The 26,250-nt window shown below is 38.5% G+C and overlaps 1 protein-coding gene across 1 annotated transcript in view; it reads right to left on the bottom strand.

Annotated features, from left to right (window-relative positions):
* CHID1 (chitinase domain containing 1) overlaps nucleotides 1-26,250 on the bottom strand; it is a 1,450,539-nt gene that overhangs the window by 594,436 nt on the left and 829,853 nt on the right. Inside the window, exon 9 of the mRNA XM_053720199.1 lies at nucleotides 12,059-12,160. Coding sequence (XP_053576174.1) covers nucleotides 12,059-12,160 — 102 coding nt within the window. The remainder of the gene's footprint in view (nucleotides 1-12,058; nucleotides 12,161-26,250) is intronic.

The raw sequence follows: 26,250 nt of genomic DNA, 5'->3' as shown, positions 1-26,250 counted from the left end.
ACATACATACACTCACGTACACTCACGCAAAGACTAAAAAATAAACAATATAAATACAATCAAAACAAAGAAGAAATTAAAAAACTAGAGGAAGAAGAAAAAAGAAAGAAACAAGAAAGAAAGAAAAAACGCAAACGAGAAAAAGGAAGAAAAAAGACCAATTGAGAATAAGACGGGAACAGCCACATAAAGGGATACTGAGATATAGAGGCAACAATAGATGTAGAGGGAACAAGAAATGGGGTTAAATAAAAGGAGAAGAACAGAGTAAAGGATAAGGACTAATGGATCATGAGCTCTCAATGAAATGGACATCAAAGTTCATAGATAACATTGCCATCCTGTGTGGGTATTGAGACCCCTGGGACTGAGGGTACCAAGTTCATAGATCCACCTGCGAAGTAGCATGTTATCTCTGTCTCCACCCCTCCGTGGGGTCGGTACATGGTCAATCAGTCGAAATCTCGGATCATTGACAGTGTGGCCTGCCTCCAGGAAGTGTCTTGCCACCGGTTGGTCTGCCTTTTTATTTCTTATGGCCAAACGGATGCTGGACCTGTGGTTGGCCATTCTCGTCCTCGCATCGTCAGTTGTTTTGCCAATGTAGAATTTCCCGCAAGGGCAGTTCAAAAGATATACTACGAATTGAGTAGTGCAAGTTAGATAATGCTTGATCTCGTATGTCTTGTTACTTTCAGGATGACGAAAGTGGGAGCCAGTGATCATCCCACTGCAAGTCACACAGCTAATACAGCGGTAGCACCCTTTCTTTTTCGTCCTCAGCCATGTTCTTGCACCACCTTCAGGGTTGACATCTGCTTTGACAAGATGATCTCTCAAATTCCTTCCTCGTCGAAACCCTATCCTTGGTGCCTTCCAATTCTTGAAAGGCAGAGTGTGGTCTGCTTCAATCAGCTTCCATTCTTCCTTAATGGTATGGGTTAGTGGTATAATTTCTGGTGAGTATGTGGTCACAAAGGTGAGTTGATCTCCTTGTTTAGAGGGGGACTCCTCTCCTGGTTCCCCCGTTGATAGCACACATGATTTGATCTCTAGCAAATCCTTATGCCTATACCCTCTTTCAATAAAACGCTGTGTCATATCCTGTAGTTGTTCTTCGCACAATATCTCATTGGTATTATTTCTGATCACCCATTGGTACTGGGCCTTGGGGATATTGTGTATGAGGCTAGGTTGGTGACAACTTCTAGCATGCAGTAATGAATTTCGGTCCGTGGCTTTGCGGAACAAAGTTGTGCCCAATCTCCCATCCACCTTGAAGACCCTAACATCCAGATAGTCCACCGTGGAATGGCTGATTGTATGGGTAAATTTAATGGGACTTTCAAGGGTGTTCAGATGTTCAATCCATCGTACTAGACTGTCTTCTCCATCCGACCAGACCAAGAACAGGTCGTCTATATATCGACAGTAATATCTGATGTTATCGTTATTGAAGACCTTCATGATGGATGTTTCATAGAATGCCATAAACAGATTGGCCAGCGATGGGGCCACATTCGACCCCATCGCTGTCCCTGAGATTTGTAGATAAAAGGTAGAGTCAAATAGAAAGTAGTTCTCCCTCAGGCATAGTGAGAGGAGACAGATGAGTACTTCTTCTGATGGGCCAATGTATGCTGCCTTCCTGAGTGCCTGTGTAACCGCTGTGATGCCATCTTGATGGGGGATGACCGTGTAGAGGCTAGACACGTCGAGAGTGACCAAAAGGTCTCCATCAGTAATGTCCTCCAACTTCTTGATGCCCATGATGAAATCATTTGAATCACGTATGTATGATGGCATAGATTGAACCAAAGGCTGTAAGTAATGATCAACAAACTGTGCTAGTGGTTGAAGTAGCGAACCCCTCGCTGAGACAATAGGTCTCCCTGGGGGGTTATGAGCATTTTTATGCACCTTAGGTAGGGTGTATAGCAGGGGGATTATTGGATGTTTACGGCATAAGAAATTGTAATCTTGTTGTGTGATAAGTGTCCTTTCTTGGAACTCCATTAGTATAGTATCAATTTTCAGCTTAAGCTTCACAGTTGGATCACCCCTGAGTGGCATGTATGTCTTCTTATCAGAGAGTTGTCCAAGAATTTCTTGTTTATAGTATGTAGTGTCCAGCAAGACTATCGCCCCACCCTTATCCGCTGGACGGATCACTATTGAGGTGTCATCCTTCAAGGTTTTGAGGGCTGTCCTCTCACACTTGGTGAGGTTGTCTCTGATTCTCATTTTTGGTCTATCCTTGATGGATTTGGTGAGGAAATTTGTAAAAGTATGGATGGTGGAGTTGCTGGAGGAGGGATCAAATGAACCCTTGGCTCTAAATGTACACTCTTGTTCTTGATCATGATTAAAAAATTCTCTAAGTCTTAAGTTCCTGCCAAACCTCTGGATATCTATGTAGGCATCAAACTCATTGACTCGCATAGATGGCACGAAGGATAGGCCCTTATTCAATAAGCTCACCTCAGACTCAGTCAAATTACGTGAACTGATGTTGATTACGTTATTTTCTATACTCTCCGTTGTTGGTGGCGGCGGGCAGTGCCCCCCCCCCGCCTCGTGTGTGGCCTCCGCCTCTTCCTAAAAAACGGTTGGCTGTTGGATGAGCCGCCAATGGAGGTAAAGCTGCTCGACTGGCACTAGAGGTCTCCCAATCTCCTCTATTGCCCCTTGAGCAGGTCATAACCCCTCTTTGAATGGAGGCGGAACTTTCCAGTGGGGTCTCTGGGCCTGAGCTATCACCAGAGCTAGTGTCCACCGTTGTCATAGATTTTTTGGTGTATCTACGTTCACGTCTCGGTCGGTATGTTCTCCTATCTTCTGGGGACAACATCCACCTAAGGTCTCACTAGGTGCGCTTAACATTTTTTCACATAGATACAGGTAATAGTTAGCGATATTTTGACACGCCCATATGGGCGTGGACACGCTTTTGATAGGTTAGTTTTCGCCATGTATTTGACAGCACTATTTTAACTGTGGAATAGAGTGTGTTGATAACAGGGTTCACACACAGATTTTCTTTGACACACATAGAGTGACAGACTTGACTTTGGAAGACACTGTCAGGTCTCTAGTTTTAACGCCTTAGATGCCTGAGTTGGTAGTACTAACATGGATTCTGAGTAAAACTAGCTATACTGCTAGATTTTTTACTGCTAAGCTAAGGGCGGTCTCGGTACTGTATTTGTTTTTGTTTAATAAGCAGCGATCCGGTGAGAGTTAGCTGGATGGGTTATTCCCTTGCTGCTGTATCTAACAGGCATCGCCAGTGACAGGTGGGCGTAACTGGAAAGCATGTAGCTATGACGTATCGGACACGGAGAGTCATATTGATGCTGATTGGTGCTACTACTATTCCCATAAGTTAGATCACTGCCGATTGGTGGAATTACGATCTCCAAGACAAGGGCTATTACGATTGGTTGAATTACGATCCCCTTGTATCACAGTTGTGTTTCTTTATTTTGTTTATAATTTTAAGGTTATTTAGCTGACTAATGTGGTTGGACTGAGGTTGCCCACCCTATTCTATTAGCAACATGGGGTCTTATGTTTTAATTATTTTACACGACTCACTTGATACACTTGATTTGTATTATTGTTTATCATTGGTCACTGGGTAAGATATGTTATGTAAATTTGACCATGATTGGTCAAACTCATGGGGAGGGTAGTTTGGTGCCTATTTAAGGCCTGCATTTTCACATTGTTAGTTTGTCAGAGGAAGGGACTGTTACTGTCCCGAAACGTCACTTGTTTGAATTAAAACTTTTTGTCACAGTTGGAACCGTTCAGTGAGTGCTTCTTTGCTACAATTTATCTATTATCTCACAGCACCCTGACAAGCTGCAGAAGTTGGTGAGAGTGCACTTACACCATCGCTTGAAATATATATATATATATATATATATATATTCAAAGAGAGGAAGGCACTCGCCGGATTTAACAAGGAGATTATTTTATTCCTTATACGTAACGTTTCAAGGTTTTACCCCTGTTTTCAAACTGACAACCAGATCCCACATAACACACGGTCTTAAATACCCTCTCACCTTAATCACCAAGTGCAGGTGTTGCCCAACACGTAGCGCACATCATCAAGCAGCGCCTGTATCCTAGCAACCAGTAGTAAACAAAAACTACGTGACAACCTAACACATTACATTCTATAATTAAATTTAAAAACAATATTACTGAGAATGATGTTATTGAGAACATAACTGACACTATCACATAACCTATTCTGCCAGCTAATGCACATTACGAATCAATTATGCGTCAAAGACCCGAAGCCGTAGCTCTCCCCCGCAATCCTAAAATATAACAAAATTCAATCTCACAGAGGGTGCATACTAAGCCATTTCATTATACATACACTCTAAAACTGACGACTCCACAAACCTTACTATCCTATCCTTAGATCGGCATATATGTGCCTGACAAGTTTCATAACCAAGTGTCCTATAGGGCACACTAACAGTACAATCAATATTGCTAATCTCGGCTGCCCAGCATCACAACTTGACATAAAGAGACTCTATTATGCCATTACTTGGTCTCCCAGCCTTGCAACACACAGAAAATAGTTTTTTAGGGTGAAACAAAATACTCTGCGCTGAGGGAGTGATTATTTTTTCTAGTTAAGGGATAGAACTCTTAAGCGCTAAAAGCTAATACCCAATATGGAAAGATTAATATAATGCATATAAATTAATCTAATACACCACAATATTTATACAATATATGATAATAAGAAGAGAGCGCTAACACGTTGAAGAGCAGTTCCAAATCAGATAGTTTCAGAAATTAGAATTCATAAATAAACCAGTATTAGTTCCTTAAATCAATTTTTTAGGTTTATAGAAAATGCCAAAAATCTAAGATATCAAAAATGTATTATTACAAGTCTTAAAATATCACAATTCAATGCAGGTACTAAATCTATAAAATATCCCAATGTGTTTATAAATAATTGATTAAATTCGGTTGGCCAACCTTTATATATATTATGAAAAAAATATAATATATAAAACTGTTATATAAAAAAACGGTATAAAAGAAAATGTTAAACACTCTTGATTGGTTTAGAGAGCGAACTATATTAGTCTTTTTGTGCAGTCTCTAAAAAACGGTGTTTCACATATGAGAGACTAGCACTCTTTTAAAACAGAAAGCGCTAGTTCACAACTTTTATAAGGCGAAACTGTTTATAGAAAAGCAACACTGTGTGTGAAGACACTTTGTATAGAGAAATATTTCAAACTTTGCGTATAATGGCAGTGTGCTTCTGATGCAATTGTACTTATTTTGGTAGTTTCAGTAGTTCGTGCGGCACATAAATGCTTTGATATGTTCACATTAAAGTTCGCTGTTGACTGAGCTATTTCAAAAAAGGTCTACTACAAGTGCACTTGTTAACAGGTTGATTTCTGACCTTATTTTCTTGAGTCCTATCCTTTGACGGCTCTGTCCTGCCGCCCTCCTGCACAAGTCGCCGGTCCTGGAGCGTTGGTTTAGCGGTTAGCCCAAAATCACACGCTGGTTCAGCGGTTAGCCCAAATCCACACGCTAGTTCAGCAGTTAGCCCGAATCACGCGCCTTACCCTCAGGCTTCCCGTGATTGGTTCTTTTGTGGGCGTGTATCCCTTCTCGTTCAGCTGTTTTTTCTTTTCCGCTCTGTGGCAGACTTGGCGGTGTTAAAATAAAAGTTCTTGCAGTTATGCGATAAAATTAAAAAAAGGTTTTAGGGTAAAATTTGTGTAGTCTTTTCATTCATTTTTTCGCCTTATAAAAGTTGTGAACTAGCGCTTTCTGTTTTGAAAGAGTGCTAGTCTTTCTCATATGTGAAACACAGTTTTTTAGAGACTGCACAAAAAGACTAATATAGTTCGCCCTCTAAACCAATCAAGAGTGTTTAACATTTTCTTTTATACCGTTTTTTATATAACAGTTTTATATATTATATTTTTTACAAAAATATATTTAAAGGTTGGCCAACCGAATTTAATCAATTATTTATAAACACATTGTGATATTGTATAGATTTAGTACCTGCATTGAATTGTGATATTTTAAGAATTGTAATAATATATTTTTGATATCTTAGATTTTTAGCATTTTCTATAAACCTAAAAAAATTGATTTAAGGAACTAATACTGGTTTATTTATTAATTCTAATTTCTGAAACTATCTGATTTGGAACTGCCCTTCAACGTGTTAGAGCTCTCTTCTTATTATCATACATTGTGTAAATATTGTGGTGTATTAGATTAATTTATATGCATTATATTAATCTTTCCATATTGGGTATTAGCTTTTAGCGCTTAAGAGTTTTATCCCTTGACTAGAAGAAATAAACACACAGAAAATAACCAGATACCAGAGTGAGAATAAGATAAAGAAAAAATAAGAAAAAAGAATAAAGAAAACGGAAGAACAAAAGAGATAAATAAAAGAGATAAAGAATAATAAATAAACAAGATAAACAATACAATACAAAAGTTACAAAAGAGAACAAAACAATCATACAGGACATACAACAGTAAAAGTAACAAAACAAACAAAAAACACCATCAAACATAGAATTAAAAGATAATCCAAGGCAATCCTGGAAGGTATGATACTGGTCATTAGAATCTCATCATAGGGCTACAAGAAACTATGCCACTCAAGTTTTGTATTCAGTCCTTTGGGGATTATAGTATCCAACTCAAAGGTCCATCGTGTCTCTCTTTGGAGTAGCATCCTATTAATGTCTCCACCTCTGCTCATCTCTGGTACGTGGTCGATGATTGTGTAACGTAGATCTGCCACATTATATCCTTGCTCTTGGAAGTGCCTGGCCACATGTTGATTCGATTCTCCATTTTTAATGGCTTGTCTGATGGCACTCCTGTGGTTGGCCATCCTTATCCTCAGGTTGTCACAGGTCTTAACTATATAAAATAGGCTACATGGGCAGTGGAGCATGTAAACAATATAGGGAGTTGTGCAGGTCACCCTATGTTTATGATAATATTTTTTATTATATTCCGGATGATTGAAATATTTACCTGCAGACATCCCATTACAGGTGGTACAACCACTACATTTAAAACATCCTGGTTGCAATGCCTGCCTATTAAGCCAATTCTTAGAGTAGCAGTGTGTCGGATCTGTCAACTGTAAATTATCCTTAAGGGATTTCCTCTTCTTATACCCTATTCGTGGTGCCATCATATCTTTAAAGGGGAGTGTCTCATCACTCTGGAGGATTTCCCAATCTCATCTCATGATCCCATTAAATTCATTCTTATCTGCAGTATAAGTCGTTGTAAACATTAACCTCTTCTTACAGTCGTCATTCTTATGTGTGGTACCCTCCGCTTGCATCACCTCGAGTTGCTCATTGAGGGCCTTCTTCCTATAGCCTCGTTCCATGAAGTTTTGTTTAATCTCCTTCAGTTGAATATTGGCATTCTCATCGCGAGTGTTATTCCTTTTAACACGCATAAACTTTGATTTGGGAAGTGCCTTTTTACGCGCCGGTGGATGACAACTAGAGCTTCAAGCAGTGAATTTCTGTCGGTTGGTTTCTTATACAAAGTTGTTTGTTAAGTATTGTTATCTTTATATATTTTCAAATCTAGAAACTCAATGGTCTCACTACTCCAGTTTATTTTGAACTTTAAGGACTGGTGTAGTTGATTTAATACTTCAAACCATTCCTGAAGTGCTATAGGACCCCCTCTCCATACAATAAGGAGGTCTTCTATATACCTTCTGTAGGCCATTATGCTTGGATTTTTAAATACGTGATCATTACTGGATTCAAATTCATCCATAAAAAGATTTGCATATGATGGGGCCACATTCAACCCCATCGCTGTGCCTGTTAATCTGTAAATAATATTGTTTTCTCAAAACAAAAGAAATTCATTTTAAGACAAAATTCCAGAAGGTCAATTATGGACCCACTTGGTGGTCCTATATACGGGTGTCTTCGTAAATGTCTTTTAATGGATTCAATTCCTTCTTCATGCAGGATAACTGTAAACAAACATGTAATGTCCAGTGTTACAAGTAGATCACCATCCTCCAAGGGTCCTATGTGCCTTAATAATATCTCCTGAGTCCTTTAAATAGCTCAACATTTGCTGTACGATAGGCTGTAGTATACTGTCAACATACACTGCCAGCGGTTGTAAGAGTGAAGAAAATGGGGGCCCAATGGAACGACTTACTGATAAAGAGGGTTCTAATGCATAGATTTAAGGGTAAGAAGAGATAGGTGACCTTCTACCTTGTTAATATAATGTGCAATAGATGCTATGTACTAACAATTGATTGTGGAGAAATGGTGACACAAGATCACCAATTAATGTACATTTTTTAGCACTCAAGAATCCTCAAATTGAACTAGAATACAAGAGCCACAATTGGCGGGTGTTCCAGGGATTATAATATTAAAACTTAACATTTATTAGGGCATTTATAAAATAATGGATGGACAATACTTTTAAAATCACAGAAAATGGCTGTATCCTAAAAAAATTGTTTGATTGAAAAATATCTGCAGTGAATGAAATCCACATGGTATAAGATGGTACATGGAACTAAATTACCACTTAATCACATAAATTAAGAAAAACTAAATCAAGAAAATGACCTAGGATATAAATTGATCCAAAGTCTTCTGATAACTGGTCACAATTTAAGTAAATATGGAATATGCCTGAACCTAATACACCAATGGATAAATATAGTGATTATGGAGCATTGTGGTGTTCCATGTACATAAAAGTTACAAAATAGAACCTTTTAGTATAATTGCATCATCAAGTGTTTGTGTTAACTAAAGGTATTTTGCAACTTTGTTAAGTGAAAAATGTTCTCGTACGTTTGCTGGTTAGTGTGTAAATATATATTAACTTCAAAGATAATAAATGACCGTTATACTAAAGATGTATATTGTTCTGCTACAGAAATAAATCATTTAATAATTTAGGTTTTACTAACAAATAGTTTTTACTTTAGTTTGCTATATTAATACCTGACTATTGAATGTATATATTTGGCTCAAAAAAAGAGCTGCCTTCAGGTTTCATAAAGACTAGAGTATTACAGCTGCAAATTGGATTTTGTATTTGTAGCAATGTCATAGCTTCAGCTACAAAGTATCAAACTAATATTGTTGCTTAGTATCTAAAGCTTCAGTTTGAATCTCAGATAAGTGTCTGGAATGCCATGTTTGTTAATCTCTAAATCATAAATAATAATATCCAGACAAATACGCTATAGCAAGAGTCTCTTTGGAGATAGTATTTGTATTAATTGTATATAGTATAAATCTTAGTCATTCAAAAATGAGATAAAGCTACTAATGTTTCTTAAAGTATCTTAAAGTAATGCTATAGTGAGAATGATTTAATAGAAGTATATAGATGACCTCCTCATTGTATGGAGAGGGGGTCCTATAGCACTTCAGGAATGGTTTGAAGTATTGAATCAACTACACCAGTCCTTAAAGTTCAAAATGAACTGGAGTAGTGAGACCATTGAGTTTCTAGATTTGAAAATATATGAAGAGAACAATACTTTACAAACAACTTTGTATAAGAAATCCACCGACAGAAATTCGCTGCTTGAAGCATCTAGTTGTCATCCACCGGCGCTTAAAAAGGCACTTCCCAAATCGCAGTTTATGCGTGTTAAAAGGAATAACACTCGAGATAAGAATGCCAAAATTCAACTCAAGGAGATGAAACAAAACTTCATGGAACAAGGCTATAGGAAGAAGGCCCTCAATGAGCAACTCAAGGTGATGCAAGCGGAGGGTACCACACATAAGAACGACGACTGCAAGAAGAGGTTAACATTTACAATGACTTATACTGCAGATAAGAACAAATTTAATGGGATCATGAGACAAAATTGGAAAATCCTCCAGAGTGATGAGACACTCCCCTTTAAAGATATGATTGCATATATATAGGGTATAAGACGGGGAAATCCCTTAAGGATAATCTACAGTTGACAGATCCGACACACTACTACTCTAAGAATTGGCTTCATAGGCAGGCATTGCAACCAGGATGTTTTAAATGTAGTGGTTGTACCACCTGTAATGGGATGTCTGCAGGTAAATATTTCAACCATCCGATAAATAATAAGAAATATTATCATAAACATAGGTTGACCTGCACGACTCCCTATATTGTTTACATGCTCCACTGTCCATGTAGCCTATTTTATATAGGTAAGACCAGTGACAACCTGAGGATAAGGATGGCCAACCACAGGAGTGCCATCAGACAAGCCATTAAAAAAGGAGAATCAAATCAACCTGTGGCCAGGCACTTCCAAGAGCAAGGATATAATGTGGCAGATCTACGTTACACGATCATCGACCACGTACCAGAGATGAGCAGAGGTGTAGACAGGAAAAGGATGCTACTTCAAAGAGAGACAAGATGGACCTTTGAATTGGATACTATAATCCCCAAAGGACTGAATACAAAACTTGAGTGGCATAGTTTCTTGTAGCCCTATGATGGGATTCTAATGACCAGTATCATACCTTCCAGGATTGCCTTGGATTATCTTTTACTTCTATGTTTGATGGTGTTTTTTGTTTGTTTTGTTACTTTTACTGTTGTATGTCCTGTATGATTGTTTTGTTCTCTTTTATAACTTTTGTATTGTATTGTTTATCTTGTTTATTTATTATTCTTTATTTCTTTTATTTATCTCTTTTGTTCTTCCGTTTCCTTTATTCTTTTTTCTTATTTTTTCTTTTTCTTATTCTCACTCTGGTATCTGGTTATTTTCTGTGTGTTGCAAGGCTGGGAGACCAAGCAATGGAATAATAGAGTCTCTTTATGTCAACTTGTGATGCTGGGCAGCCGAGATTAGCAATATTGATTGTACTGTTAGTGTGCCCTATATAGGACTTCGTCTTGGTTATGAAACTTGTCAGGCACATATATGCCGATCTAAGGATAGGATAGTAAGGTTTGTGGAGTCGTCAGTTTTAGAGTGTATGTACAATGAAATGCTTTAGTATGCACCCTCTGTGAGATTGAATTTTGTTATATTTTAGGATTGCGGGGGAGAGCTACGACTCCGGGTTTTTGACGCATAATTGATTCGTAATGTGCATTAGCTGGCAGAATGTCTCTTATGTGATAGTGTCAGTTATGTTCTCAATAACCTCATTCTCAGTAATATTGTTTTTAAATTTAATAATAGAATCTAATGTGTTAGGTTGTCACATAGTTTTTGTTTACTACTGGTTGCTAGGATACGGGCGCTGCTTGATGATGCGCGCTACGTGTTGGGCAACACCTGCACTTGGTGATTAAGGTGAGAGGGTATTTAAGACCGTGTATTATGTGGGGTCTGGTTGTCAGTTTGAAAACGGGGGTAAAACCCTGAAAACGTTACGTATAAGGAATAAAATAATCTCCTTGTTAAATCCGGCGAGTGCCTTCCTCTCTTTGAATGTTTTGGACTCCTTTGATGTGCACCCCGGTGATATATGGTTATCGTGAGTACTAGGCTACACTGCAGATATATATATATATATATATATATATATATATACACACACACATATATTTTAAAGACGTGCACACACCTAAGCCTACTTCAGTATGCTCTAATGGAAGAAAGACATTAACAAGGGTGCACCAATAGGGTAGCACACAGGTTGAAAACATGGGTACATAGTAGATTATTAAATAAAAAATAAACAATCTTTGAATAAACTGTATTTATAGGAAAACTCTGCAAGTGCCAATCTTTTGGAACTTTAATATATATTTCAAACCACTTTTTTGTATACGTTTTTGCTTTATAATTCATTTTTTTTTTCTTCACCTTTATCTATTTTCATTACTGAATTTCTGCTATAAGCTATCCTTCCCCTTTCAACCACTTCTCTCTTCCTTTTTTAATTTGAATCTTTCTTTGATTGATGTTATTATCCATAGCTCCTCTTGCCTCACAAAACACATTAAGACATTTGCACTCACATGTCAAGAGCTCAAAGCCTACCTTTGTGGGTTGGAGTAGTCGTAAGTCATGAGGCTAAAGCTGTCCACAACTGGAGCCAAAAGGTCAAACTCCTTTCTCCCAAACATACCCAGTTGGTCAGTACTTTAAGAGAAGAGATATTGTAGAGTTAGAATATCTCTATAGTCAATAAAATAAATACAAACAACGTGTTACTTGTGATAAAATCTCTTGCCGGATATTTTATGTTGAAATTGTTTTTTATAAATGTTTACAAACAATGTATACATGTGCCAAACATTCTATCAGATGATTACATTCATAAGTTTGAGAATACAATTTTTACAACATACCTAGGCCCCTATTTATGAAAGGCCTGTTGGACGTGATCCGATATTGCGGATCACGTCCGTCAGAACTCGCTGAATGCGAAGAGCAATACACTCTCTGCATTCAGCATTGCACCAGTGGCTCTTGTGAACTGCTGGTGCAACGCCGGCCCTTGCAGATTCGCGGCCAATCAGCCACTAGCAGGGGGTGTCAATCAACCTGATCGTATTCGATCGGGTTGAATTGCTGGCGATGTCTATCCGCCTCCTCAGAGCAGGTGGACAGGATATGGAGCAGTGTTCTTTAGGCCGCTGCTTCATAACTGGTGTTTCTGGCGAGCCTGAAGGCTCACCAGAAACATGGGGCTTCAAGCTCCATACGAAGCTTGATAGATATGCCCCCCTAATATCCATTGTTACAGTATCTCGTAAAAGTACATAAAATAGTCTCTGTCTCATTCTTTCGTCTCATATTAAAAATTTTCTGAATTATTATCATTAGTTACCTTAAATTGGGTCTCCACATAGGTCTCTTTGTGGGTCTTGGCTCATACTTCCCACAATTATGATGCGGTGTAAGTGATTTAGTTATTTATTATATAAGATTCGTAATACATAATACAGGGTTCCCATTATTCAGGGATTCAGCTGCTGAACTTGCCATATTGTAGTGGTATATTATCTTGTTTTTTACGAAATTAAAGTTAGGTGGGGTTGTCTTCCAATATTGGGCTATGCTTAGTCTAGCTATTGTGCAGATCATCATAAAAGGGTTTATTATTTTGTTTTGAATTCCAGGGATCGGAAAGTGTAGTAGTGTTTGTTCTACTGTCAATGTTATTCGCTTTTAAAATATTGAACTTAATAGTTCAGATGTTTGGCCCCAGATATCCCTGATTTTTTCACAGTGCCACCACATATGTATATATGTGCCCCTTTCCCTGCATCCCCTATAGCAATGTCGGGACAATGATTCCTCCGTCCCATATGATCTTGTTGGATATAGATACCATCTAAAGGCTACCTTTATGAAATTTTCCTTAAGCATTTGCCAAATATTTTATGCAAAGTTTTTAAACCTTCAGTTTTTGTTTTGGTCTTTTACAATGTTTCAGGTTGAAGGTGGCTCCGAGCTCCAAGTTAAACACATGTTTTAAGTACCTTACTGAATTACCTAGGTCCACTATACTATAAAGAATTCAATAAGAAACATAACCTCTTCAAGTAAAGTAGTACATTATTTGTAATCATCTCACCCTCTTACATTTTTCTTTTAGTATAAATCCTTACTGTTTTATTTTTTTAAATCTATTAAAGCATTGTAATACTTTTTTTTTCTCAAATCACTATCTTGTGCTGAAATCAGACATCTTAAATAGTATAATAAGACAGGATCATACAATAACATTTATTCATTTTTAACGTTCTGTTGCGCCCACAAAATAAACAACTTCAAAGTCAGTCTATACATTCAAATCATACATACAAATTGGATGTTTAAAGGGACACTCAAGTCAAAATTTAACTTCATGATTCAGATAGAGCAGGCGATTTTAAACAACTTTCCAATTTACTTCCATTAACAAAATGTGCACAGTCTTTTTATATTTACAGTTTTTGAGTCACCAATTCCTACTGAGCATGTGCAAGAATTCACAGAATATACGTATATGCATTTGTGATTGGCTGATGGCTGTCACATGGTACAGGGGGAGTGGAAATAGACATAACTTTGCAATTTATTTAACAAAAATCTACTACTCATTTGGTACAGGGGGAGTGGAAATAGACATAACTTTGCAATTAATTTAACAAAAATCTACTACTCTTCTTATCATGCATTTGTTGATTTTGCAAATCTACTGTATTGACTGGTCCTTTAACACTTACAAAACAAATTGGTGCCTCAGTAAGGAAGAATGTTAACACACTGTGGTGAATATCAGTCCTCTACCACAGCACAAACCTAGTAGTTACTTGTTTCGCAGTGGAAATCTGGTCATAAAGTCTTGGTTATCCATACTCAATAATTTATAAACCATAACATTGGTGTCAATGAGTTTCAGGACTTTCTAATTAAAGGGACAGTCAAGTCAAAATTAAACATTCATGATTCAGATAGGGCATGCCATTTTAAACAACTTTCCAATTTAATTTTAGCATCAATGTTGCTTTGTTCTTTTGGTATCCTTTGTTGAAAGCTAAACCTAGGTAGGCTCATATATGCTAATTTATAAATCCTTGACGGCCACCTCTTATCTCAGTGTATTTTGGCAATTTTAACAACTAGACAACGCTAGTTCATGTGTGCCATATAGAAAACATTGTGCTTACGCCCGTTGAGCTATTTATGAGTCAGCACTGATTGGCTAAAATGCAAGTCTGTCGAAAGAACTGAAATAATGGGGTAGTCTGCAGATGCTTAGATACAAAGGCCTAGATTTGGAGTTCGGCGGTAGCCGTCAAAACCAGCGTTAGAGGCTCCTAACGCTGGTTTTGGCCGCCCGCTGGTATTTGGAGTCAGTGATTAAAGGGTCTAACGCTCACTTTTCAGCCGCGACTTTTCCATACCGCAGATCCCCCTACGCCATTTGCGTAGCCTATCTTTTCAATGATCCAATCAGCCAATCGGATTGAACTTGATTCTGATTGGCTGATTCCATCAGCCAATCAGAAAATTCCTACCTTAATTCCGATTGGCTGATAGAATCCTATCAGCCAATCGGAATTCGAGGGACGCCATCTTGGATGACGTCCCTTAAAGGAACCGTCATTCGTCGGGAGACAACGGAAGAAGAGGATGGATCCGCGTCGCCTGCTTCAAGATGGACCCGCTCCGCACCGGATGGAAGAAGATTGAAGATGCCGCTTGGAGAAGATGTTTGCCGGTCCGGATGTCCTCTTCTTGCCGGATAGGAGGAAGACTTTGGAGCCTCTTCTGGACCTCTTCAGCACCGGATGATGGATCGCCAACCCCCGCTTGGGTTGGATGAAGATGTTGGAGCCAGGACGGATCGGTGAACCTGGTATGGTGAAGACAAGGTAGGAAGATCTTCAGGGGCTTAGTGTTAGGTTTATTTAAGGGGGGTTTGGGTTAGATTAGGGGTATGTGGGTGGTGGGTTGTTATGTTGGGGGGGGTATTGTATGTTTTTTTTTTACAGGCAAAAGAGCTGAATTCTTTGGGGCATGCCCCGCAAATGGCCCTTTTAAGGGCTGGTAAGGTAAAAGAGCTTTGAACTTTAGTAATTTAGAATAGGGTAGGGCATTTTTTATTTTGGGGGGCTTTGTTATTTTATTAGGGGGCTTAGAGTAGGTGTAATTAGTTTAAAATTGTTGTAAGATTTTTCTTATGTTTGTAAATATTTTATTATTTTTTGTAACTTAGTTCTTTTTTATTTTTTGTACTTTAGCTAGTTTATTTAATTGTATTTATTTGTAGCAATTGTGTTTAATTAATTTATTGATAGTGTAGTGTTAGGTTAATTGTAGGTAGTTTATTTAATTATTTTATTGATAGGGTAGTGTTAGGTTTAATTATATCTTAGGTTAGGATTTATTTTACAGGTAAATTTGTTATTATTTTAACTAGGTAACTATTAAATAGTTCTTAACTATTTAATAGCTATTGTACCTGGTTAAAATAATTACAAAGTTGCCTGTAAAATAAATATTAATCCTAAAATAGCTATAATATAATTATAATTTATATTGTAGCTATATTAGGATTTATTTTACAGGTAAGTATTTAGCTTTAAATAGGAATAAGTTATTTAATAAGAGTTAATTTATTTCGTTAGATGTAAATTATATTTAAATTAGGGGGGTGTTAGTATTAGGGTTAGACTTAGCTTTAGGGGTTAATACATTTATTATAGTAGCGGTGAGGTCCGCTCGGCAGATTAGGGGTTAATAATTGAAGGTAGGTGTCGGCGATGTTAGGGAGGGCAGATTAGGGGTTAATACTATTTATGATAGGGTTAGTGAGGCGGATTAGGGGTTAATAACTTTATTATAGTAGCGCTCAGGTCCGCTCGGCAGATTAGGGGTTAATAAGTGTAGGCAGGTGTCGGCGACGTTGAGGGGGGCAGATTAGGGGTTAATAAATATAATATAGGGGTCGGCGATGTTAGGGCAGCAGATTAGGGGTACATAGGGATAACGTAGGTTGCGGCGGTTTACGGAGCGGCAGATTAGGGGTTAAAAAAATATGCAGGGGTCAGCGATAGCGGGGGCGGCAGATTAGGGGTTAATAAGTGTAAGGTTAGGGGTGTTTAGACTCGGGGTACATGTTAGGGTGTTAGGTGCAGACGTAGGAAGTGTTTCCCCATAGGAAACAATGGGGCTGCGTTAGGAACTGAACGCTGCTTTTTTGCAGGTGTTAGGTTTTTTTCAGCTCAAACAGCCCCATTGTTTCCTATGGGAGAATCGTGCACGAGCACGTTTTTGAGGCTGGCCGCGTCCGTAAGCAACTCTGGTATCGAGAGTTGCATTTGCGGTAAAAATGCTCTACGCTCCTTTTTTGGAGCCTAACGCAGCATTTGATTAAACTCTCGATACCAGAGTTAAATTTATGGTGCGGCCAGAAAAAAGCCCGCGGAGCGTTAACAGCCCTTTTACCGCCAAACTCCAAATCTAGGCCAAAGTAATCACATATAGAGTTTCATGTCCGCTGCACATCGATAAATGCTGACAGCATGTACTTTACTAACCTAACATACATTACAATTATATATATTATCACAGCTTATTACCCACTATAATCTTCAAGTTTGCATTTAATTTGTAAAACTACATAAGTAAAAAAATGTACTGTGCTAATTATTAATAAGATTAGCACCACACTTTAAAATAAAGTACATTAAATAAACTGTCTTAAAACGCTCCCAAACTGTACTATTATAGTTCTTTGTCACTGGCTACAAGTGCAGCCTTTGGAAAGTGCGAAATTGAAAGAAAGGCACCCTGGGATGGCCCCTGGAAACGCATGATTTTACAGAAATTGATTTTAATTACTCACAAGGGCACACAAATAAAGGATAATTAAAGTGAACATTAGGTTTTATGGCAGGTTGTATACTTTTGTAGCTAGAGTAGTTCATTAACGTGACTGATGCTTTCACTTTGGTTTACACAGCAGACCTGAGGAAAATGTTCGGTAAGCACACACGGATAAGTCTGCCAGAGGAAACTGACGGCTGCCGCTCATTTCACGCTACCATGTTACCAGGTTCTGAGTGAACATTAAAGGGACATAATACTCATATGTTAACAGAAGAGACCTTTGCGGCTCAAACTGTCAGCAGAGGGTATTATAGAACACATGGGCCCCAAATTATCAAGGTCTGTCGGACCTGATTCAACAGTGCGGATCAGGTCCGACAGACCTCACTGAATACGGCGAGCAATACGCTCGCCGTATTCAGCATTGCACCAGCAGCTCACAAGAGCTGCTGGTGCAACGCCGCCCCCTGCAGACTCGCGGCCGATGGGGGGTGTCAATCAACCTGATCGTACTGGATCAGGTTGATTTCCGGCGATGTCTGTCCGCCTGCTCAGAGCAGGCGGACAGGTTATGGAGCTGCGGTCTTTGTGACCGCTGCTTCATAACTGCTGTTTCTGGAGAGTCTGAAGACTCGCCAGAAACAGGAGCCATCAAGCTCCTTACGGAGCTTGATAACTAGAGGCCAGGGCCTCAATCCAGGAAATACACTGGGGTCAGTGATAGGACAGCCAGCTCTGTAGATAGGTGCTTTAATCAGAAATAATGTTTCAGGAACATAATGAATGCAAAATATATGGTGCTTGTTATCAAAATACTTCTCACCATATAACTAAGAGATTGCCTGTTTGTATATATGCAATAGACTTACCTAGCAGAAATTATAATGTAACAAAGGATATTAAACCAGTGAGCGCAGGGTGAGAAACACCAAACTCCTGAGAGTACCTATGTGTTCCCAAAAATAGGCAAATTAAATAACCAAAAAAATGTGTGTATCAGGGGCGCTACAGCTAAAGGTGATAGGAGAGGAGACTATATACTTTAAAAATATGACATGGACAATAACGTTTTCTTACGTCTGACACAAATTTATTGCACAAAAGATAATATCAATAAAAACGGACATCTCCGTAAATAAAAGTTATTAGGTTGCCGCCATATGAGTATTGCAATTGTAGAAAAGAGTTTGTTGTAAAAATATAAGACAATCCAGTGTACACTTTAAATATCCTTAATAGGTGTTGGTTTGCTAGCAAACAAGGGCTTACCCCAAATTTTTCACTCGATATCCTCCGTGGGTGAGTTACAGCCGTTTGCGTGATGACATCACTTAAGTAGGCGCTGTCCGGCAGTGGTGACTCTTTCAGCTAGAATGTAGCGTTCATCCGATGACTAATACCTGCCCTTAGTGCTAACCAGCACGCAAGGTACAAAAATTAAAGATGTAGGTAAGCTTGATTATCCGATAAAAAGTTCAGAGAGTTGGTTGCAAGTCTTTCCAATAGCTAATTGTATTAGCGGTATTGCACAATCCTCAATGAACACTGTGGTAGCTCCAGCTACATATAATAAATCTCAGTAGTAGTTGCAGCACATCAATGCGTTTCTCCCTCTGCAGGGCTTTCTCAAGATCAGCCAATCGGATTGACCTTCAATCTGATTGGCTGATTCAATCAGCCAATCAGATTTTTCCTACCTTAATTCCGATTGGCTGATAGAATTCTATCAGCCAATCGGGATTGAAGGGACGCCATCTTGGATGACGTCCCTTAAAGGAGCCTTCATTCGTCGGTAGTCCGTCGGGAAAGAAGGATGTTCCGCGTCGGCGGGATGAAGATTGAAGATTCCGCTTGGAAGATGACATTGCCCGGATAGAAGACTTCTTCAGCGCCGCTTGGAAGTTGACATCGCCCGGATGGAAGACTTCTTCAGCGCCGCCTGGAGGATCACTTCATCGAATGGAAGATTTCTTCAGCACCCCTTGGAGGATCACTTCTGCCGCTTCGGATCTCCTCTTCAGTTCCATCGGTGGCTCGGCTGAGTGAAGATGACTAAAGGTAGGATGATCTTCAGGGGATTAGTGTTAAGTTATTTTAAGGGGGGTTTGGGTTAGATTAGGGGTATGTGGGTGGTGGGTTTTAATGTTGGGGGGTTGTATTTTTCTTTTACAGGCAAAAGAGCAGTTTTCTTTTGGGCATGCCCACAAAAAGCCCTTTTAAGGGCTGGTAAGGTAAAAGAGCTTTGAACTTTTTTAATGTAGAATAGGGTAGGGAATTTTTTTATTTTGGGGGGCTTTGTTATTTTATTAGGGGGCTTAGATTAGGTGTAATTAGCTTAAAATTGTTGCAATATTTTTTAAATGTTTGTAACCTATTTTTTTATTTTTTGTAACTTAGCTTTTTTATTTTTTGTACTTTAGTTAGTTTATGTAATTGTATTTAATTGTAGTTATTTGTATTTAATTTATTTAATTTATTTAATGATAGTGTAGTGTTAGGTGTAATTATAACTTAGGTTAGGATTTATTTTACAGGTAATTTTGTATTTCTTTTAACTATTTAATAACTATTCTAACTAGCTAAAATAAACACAAAGTTACCTGTAAAATAAATATAAATCCTAAAATAGCTACAATGTAATTATTAATTACATTGTAGCTATCTTAGGATTTATTTTACAGGTAAGTATTTAGTTTTAAATAGGAATAATTTATTAAAGTATAGTGTAGTGTTAGGTGTAATTGTAACTTAGGTTAGTTTTTATTTTACAGGTAAATTTATCTTTATTTTAGCTAGGTAGCTATTAAATAGTTAATAACTATTTAATAGCTATTGTACCTAGTTAAAATAAATTGAAAGTTGCCTATAAAATAAAAATAAATCCTAAAATAGCTACAATATAATTATTATTTATATTGTAGCTATATTAGGGTTTATTTTACAAGTAAGTATTTAGCTTTAAATAGGAATAATTTATTTAATAAGAGTTAATTTATTTAGTTAGATTTAAATTATATTTAACTTAGGGGGGTGTTAGTGTTAGGGTTAGACTTAGCTTTAGGGGTAAATACATTTATTACAGTGGCGGCGGTGTAGTGGGGGGCAGGATAGGGGTTAATAAATGTATTATAGGTGGTGACAGTGTAGGGGGGGCAGATTAGGGGTTAATAAATTTAATATAGGTTGCGGCGGGGTCCGGGAGCGGCGGTTTAGGGGTTAAACTATTTATTTAGTTGCGGTGAGGTGCGGGATCAGCAGGATAGGGGTTACTAGGTATAATGTAGGTTGCGGCGGTGTCCGGGAGTGGCGGTTTAGGGGTTAATACTAGGGATGCACCGAAATTTCGGCCACCGAAAATTTCGGCCGAAAATGGGCCTATCCCATTTCGGCCGAAAGAGGGGAAAACCGGCCGAAAATTGCATGTTCTATTTGAAATTAAATTGACCCCTATCCACCGCAAAATCAACCCCTGGCAGCCAGATTTGTATCCCTCTAAGTGTCCTCCCCCCGTGCCTCACTGACCGCAGCAAGTAGTTAGAAGACACATCTACATTTAGCCCCGTGTGGCTGGGTTATTTCTAGGCCATATTCAACTTTAACTACATGCCCCAGAATGCCTCGCAGGTAGAGGGGGTGCGGCACTGTAGGCTGTGTTCACTAACAACTGTCTTGAAGCAGAGCGGCAGAGTAGTGATGTGCAGTTCGGTTCTTTTGGGTGAATCGGTTCATTTCGGACGGTTCGATTAACTGAACCGGTTCATGAACCGATTCACCAGTTCACCTACTGAACATGAGGTAGAGGCTCTACCTCATGTTCTTTTTTTTTTTTTTTTCTCTTTTTTTTTTTTTTTTATTGATTTTTCGAGCCACAAGCAAACAAGAAAAAAGAGAAAAGTTACAGCTTCCATAAACCATAATGGATCTTAACGACTAAACAGAAAAAATGCATCAAAAGTATAATATCACAGTATAATCAAATGAGATACATTGGTTCCACTGGATCTCAATATATATTTACCATATTTGCCAAGAGAAGGGGGGGAGGAGAAAAAAAAAAAAAAAAGGGGGAGAGGGGGGGGGAGGGAGAAGGAAGATGGGGGGGAGGAAAGGAAGAGCAGGGGAGAGCGGGAAAAGGAAAAAATGACTTACTAAGTTCTCCCCCCTCTCTCCGTCCGTCAGTCCATCGCCCATGATCTGGGTAGTCTTCCTATCTGAATCTGATGTTGGAACCATTCAGACCTCTTGAAAACTGACACTATTTGCCTCTGGCTAATTCCAGAAAGGGATAAAATCATCTCCTTCCATTTATTAAAAAATTGTCGAAGTTGCTTGTTGTTAAAGATTTTTATGTTATGTTGATCCAGTAATATTTGGTATTGGGCTTTTCTAAGAAATTCAGACAATCTGAGATCACCTCTACTCTTCCAATTAGAAAGGATCACGTTTCTCCCTACCAGTATCATGGCGTTCAGAAATTTGTGGTTAAATCCCGGTTTACTACCATTGTGTTGAAACAGGAGGAATATCTCAAGTTGTGAGAACCTTATCTGGACTCCCATAACCTTGTTACACCAGAAGTTAACTTTGTGCCAAAATTGTCTTACTTTAGGGCATTTCCAAAAACAGTGGGCTAGATCTGCCCTTTTCATGTCTACATTTGGGACATTCTCCAGCTGTTATACTGCTATTCGAGCCGGGGGTAAGTATGCCATGTTCAGTAATTTAGTATGTGATTCCCACCAAGTAACTAGTGTTGTTGCTTTCATTGCCAGTCTGACACTATCGGCTATCCGTTCTTTCCCTATTTGGGGGAACATTTTATTCTATTTCCTAAGTAGTCCCTCCATATGGGCTTCCCCTTGGATGTTCATTAGCATTTTATATACTCTTGAAATTTTTTTAGCCCCCTCGGAGTAAGCACAGATTACATTATTAACTACCCCCTTGTCTAGTCCGATCCCTGTTTCATTTCTTAGATCTTCAATCCAATGTCTAACTTGTAGGTAGGCATAAAAGGAGGACCTTTCTAAGTTGTATTTACCTTTCAGTTCCTCGAAGGTTCTAACTACCAATTGGTTTTCCTGGCACAATTGGCCTAATGAGCAAAGTCCTGCCTGTGCCCATCTGGAGAACACCGATATGTTCAGACCTGGTGGGAAGCTTGGATTCCCTGTCAGTGGGAGGAAAACAGATTTACGAAAATTGCTCTTAGTTGCTAAACATACTTTCTGCCATGTCTTAACCACATCTTGAATAGTCACATATTGTGCTATGTTAAATGGTAATTTGCTCACTGGAATATGTATAATTGCTTTTAAATCAAAAGGGGCCACCATGTGCGACTCCAGGTCATTCCATGTAACATGATCTCCTTCAGTGATCCAATCTAATGCAAATTTACAGACAGCGGCGTAATTATAAGTTCTAATATTTGGGCATACAAGGCCTCCACTTTGTTTTGTCAATGTCAAAGTTTCAAAGGCTATTCGTGGCCTCTTCCCCCGCCAAATAAAGTTATTAAAGACCCTCTGGAGCGTCAGAATATCATTCTTGTATAACAACAATGGGAAATTTTGAAGAAAATACAGTAGTTTAGGAAATATAATGGTTTTTATAAGCATAACTCTAGCCGTCATACTAAGTGGCAAGTTAACCCAATTTTGAACTTTTTTCCTGTATTTGTTTGATGCATTTAACCAAATTAAGTTCGTACCACTCCCTAGGATTACTACTTAGGCTTAAGCCTAAATATTGTATGCATAATGTTTCCTGAAACGGATGATTTATTGTTTGGGCTGGTTTCTGGATCCATAACAATTCCGATTTCTCGCTATTGATCCTATGACCGGAAAAAGATCCAAATAAGCCGATTATAGATAGGACTTGAGGTATGGAATTAGTTGTATTGCTTAAAAATAATAAGAGATCATCCGCAAAGAGTGATAACACCATCTCCTGTTGACCTATTCTAATCCCCCTTACCTCCTGTCTTAAGTAGATTGCCAGAGGTTCTAAAGATAGGTTGAAAAGTAATGGGGATAATGGGCATCCCTGCCTTGTCCCCCGTCCTAGAAGGAATCTGTCTGATGTTTCGCCATTTACTATTATTGAGGATACAGGATTTTTGTAGATTTTCTGTATGAATTGATAAAATGCCCCTATCAGACCGAACCTCTCTAGTGATTCAAAGAGGTGGTCCCACCCAATCGAGTCGAACGCCTTTTCGGCGTCGACTGTGAGGATCGCCAAATCATGTTTACTATGAGATTTTTTATGCTCTTTATTGGCAAAATAATCCAGAACCAGCTGAACTCTCCGTATGTTTTTAACTGGGTTCCGACCTGTCATGAAACCGGCCTGATCAGGATGTATCATATAACGCAGGCTTTCCTTGAGCCGGTTGGAAATAATTGTTGTTAACAGTTTGTAGTCCTGATTTAGAAGAGAGATTGGTCTATATGATGAGGGGAAGCTCGGGTCTTTTCCCTTCTTTAAAATCAGGACCACATTTGAAGCTGTGAACAGAGAAGATTGCGGTTTATTTCCAATGAAATAATCATTAAATATTGCCTGTAAGAGAGGGAGAATTGGTTCTCGTAATAATTTGTAAAATTCGGCCGGAAGAGCATCCGGTCCCGGTGTTTTACCACCTTTAAGGTTGGTTATGGCATCTGATATCTCTTTTATTGTAATTGGTGCATTCAATCTTTGTAGGTCTTGATTTGTAATCTGGGGTGTTTTAATCTTTTGCCAGAATTCCTCTTTTTTGTCCTGATCTATTATGGTGGGGGAATATAGCTTTTGAAAATAGTCAAGAAAAACTTGTCTAATTTCTGAGCTTTTATTGAATCTCTTGTTCTGATATGTAATAGTTGAAATAAAATTTTTCTGTTGTCTATTCTTAACCATTTTTGATAGTATTTTAGCTGAAATACCCTGATTTCCTGTGAAGAAGGCTTTTTGCTTCCTATCCTCTTCTACCATCATTTGATTTAGAAATAAGTCCCTTTCTCCTCTAATCTTCCTATATTTATCCCAGTTCAATACAGTTTTATCTTGAATGTAACGCTCATATGCCTTTTTGAGTGTGTTGGCTAGTTGTTCCTCTCTCTGGTCCCTTTTTCTCTTCATCCTAATTAAGTATGCTTTTATTTCACCCCTAAGGACTGCTTTTGCGGTCTCCCAGAGGATTTCAGGTTTGTCCAAATAGTCTTTATTATGTTTAAAAAATTCTTTCCATCTTTCTTGAAACCAAGACTTAAATTGGATGTTCTGTATTAGGTATTGGGGGAAAAAGAAACGCGCATTGCTGTTCCGAGTGGAGGCCCCGTATTGAATCTCTAATGAGATAATTGCATGATCAGATACTTTAACCTCCTTAATCTCCGCTTTTATGTCAAACTTCATCAGTTGACTGGAAACTAGGAAAAAATCTATCCTGGAGAAAGATCTAAATGACCTGGATTCGCACGTGTAGCCCCTCTGATCGGGGTGCTGAATTCGCCAGATGTCCTTCAGTGCCAGTCTTTGGCAAAACTTGTGGAGAGTTCTGGTCTCCCTCGTTCTCCTATCCCTCGCTCTACTGTTAAATCTATCTAGAGTGTGTGAGAAGGTCATATTATAATCTCCCACTACTATTATGTTGTTTCCTAGAAACTGAAAAAGTTTCAATCCTAATGTTTCCCAAAAATCTCTATCCGTTTTGTTAGGACCATAGAGGTTACAGAAGATATATAATTTCCTGTCTATTTTAATTTCCAAAATTTGATATCTGCCCTCCGGATCGTTATAAACTGATAAGATTTGGTAGTTTAGATTCTTATTTAGCAATATAGCTAACCCTCTTTTCCTCTGACTATAAGGTGTATATAAAACCTCCCCTACCCATTTAGTTCGTAATTTAGCAGCTTCTACCGGGGGTAGGTGCGTTTCCTGAATGAACGCTAAATCCGGTTTATGGGAGCCCAGAAGTTTTATCATTAGTTTCCTCTTAATGGGTGAGGAGATTCCTCCTATGTTCCAAGACAACAGGTTTAATCTATTCATCTATATTTACCATTATTTTTCCATCCACAATCAACCGTATTTTGGGGAAAGAGGGTGGGCGACACTAGACGGGGGAGAGAAGAGAGAGAGAGGGGAAAAAAAAAAATGAAAAGAAGATAAAAAGGGAGGGAAAGAATCCCAACTCTTGACGAAACTAACCAGTCCCCTATCTCAGCGATCTGATTATCCATACTACAGAACCTATATTTCACATTCAAAATTCTAATCTCATTAATCCAAGTCGAACATTGTTGGGGGAGCTGGCCTCCCCCAATGGTACTAGCCCCCTTCCTAACATAATTAAATACATTAACATCAAAGAAACAAAAGGAAGGGCTAAGACATGCATTAAAAGACAACATAAACTTAACAAAAATGTCCTTTCTGGCTTTTTGACCACCTTCCATCTCATAATACCTCATTTCCGCCTAGGATGTTCCCTAACTCCACTATATTCCATTTTTCTGACAGTAGGCCTTGACCTCTCCAATCTTTGAAAAGGTCAACATGGCGCCATCCTTCTCCAATACAATTTTGGCCGGATACAACAATCTAGCCTTCAGATTCCCATTGATTAATCTGGAGCAGTATGGCGCCATTTCCCTCCTCCTTGCCTGGGTTTCTGTGGAGAAGTCTTGAAACAATAACAATCTTGTCTGGCCTACCTTAATCCCCCCATTCTTGCGGTATAATCGTAGAATGTGGAACTTATCCTGATAATTTAAAAACTTAATTATAACTGGTCTGGGTCTCTGTGTGACCGTAGAATTATCACGTATTGGCCCTATTCTATGTGCTCTCTCCACGGGGATCACCAGATTCTCTATCTGACTTCCAACCATTTGAGGGAGTGTGGT

This window comes from Bombina bombina, chromosome 7, assembly GCF_027579735.1.
Source record: "Bombina bombina isolate aBomBom1 chromosome 7, aBomBom1.pri, whole genome shotgun sequence".
Lineage (NCBI taxonomy): Eukaryota > Metazoa > Chordata > Amphibia > Anura > Bombinatoridae > Bombina > Bombina bombina.
Note: the sequence above shows the minus strand (reverse complement) of the source record. Positions and strands in the feature narration are given on the sequence as shown.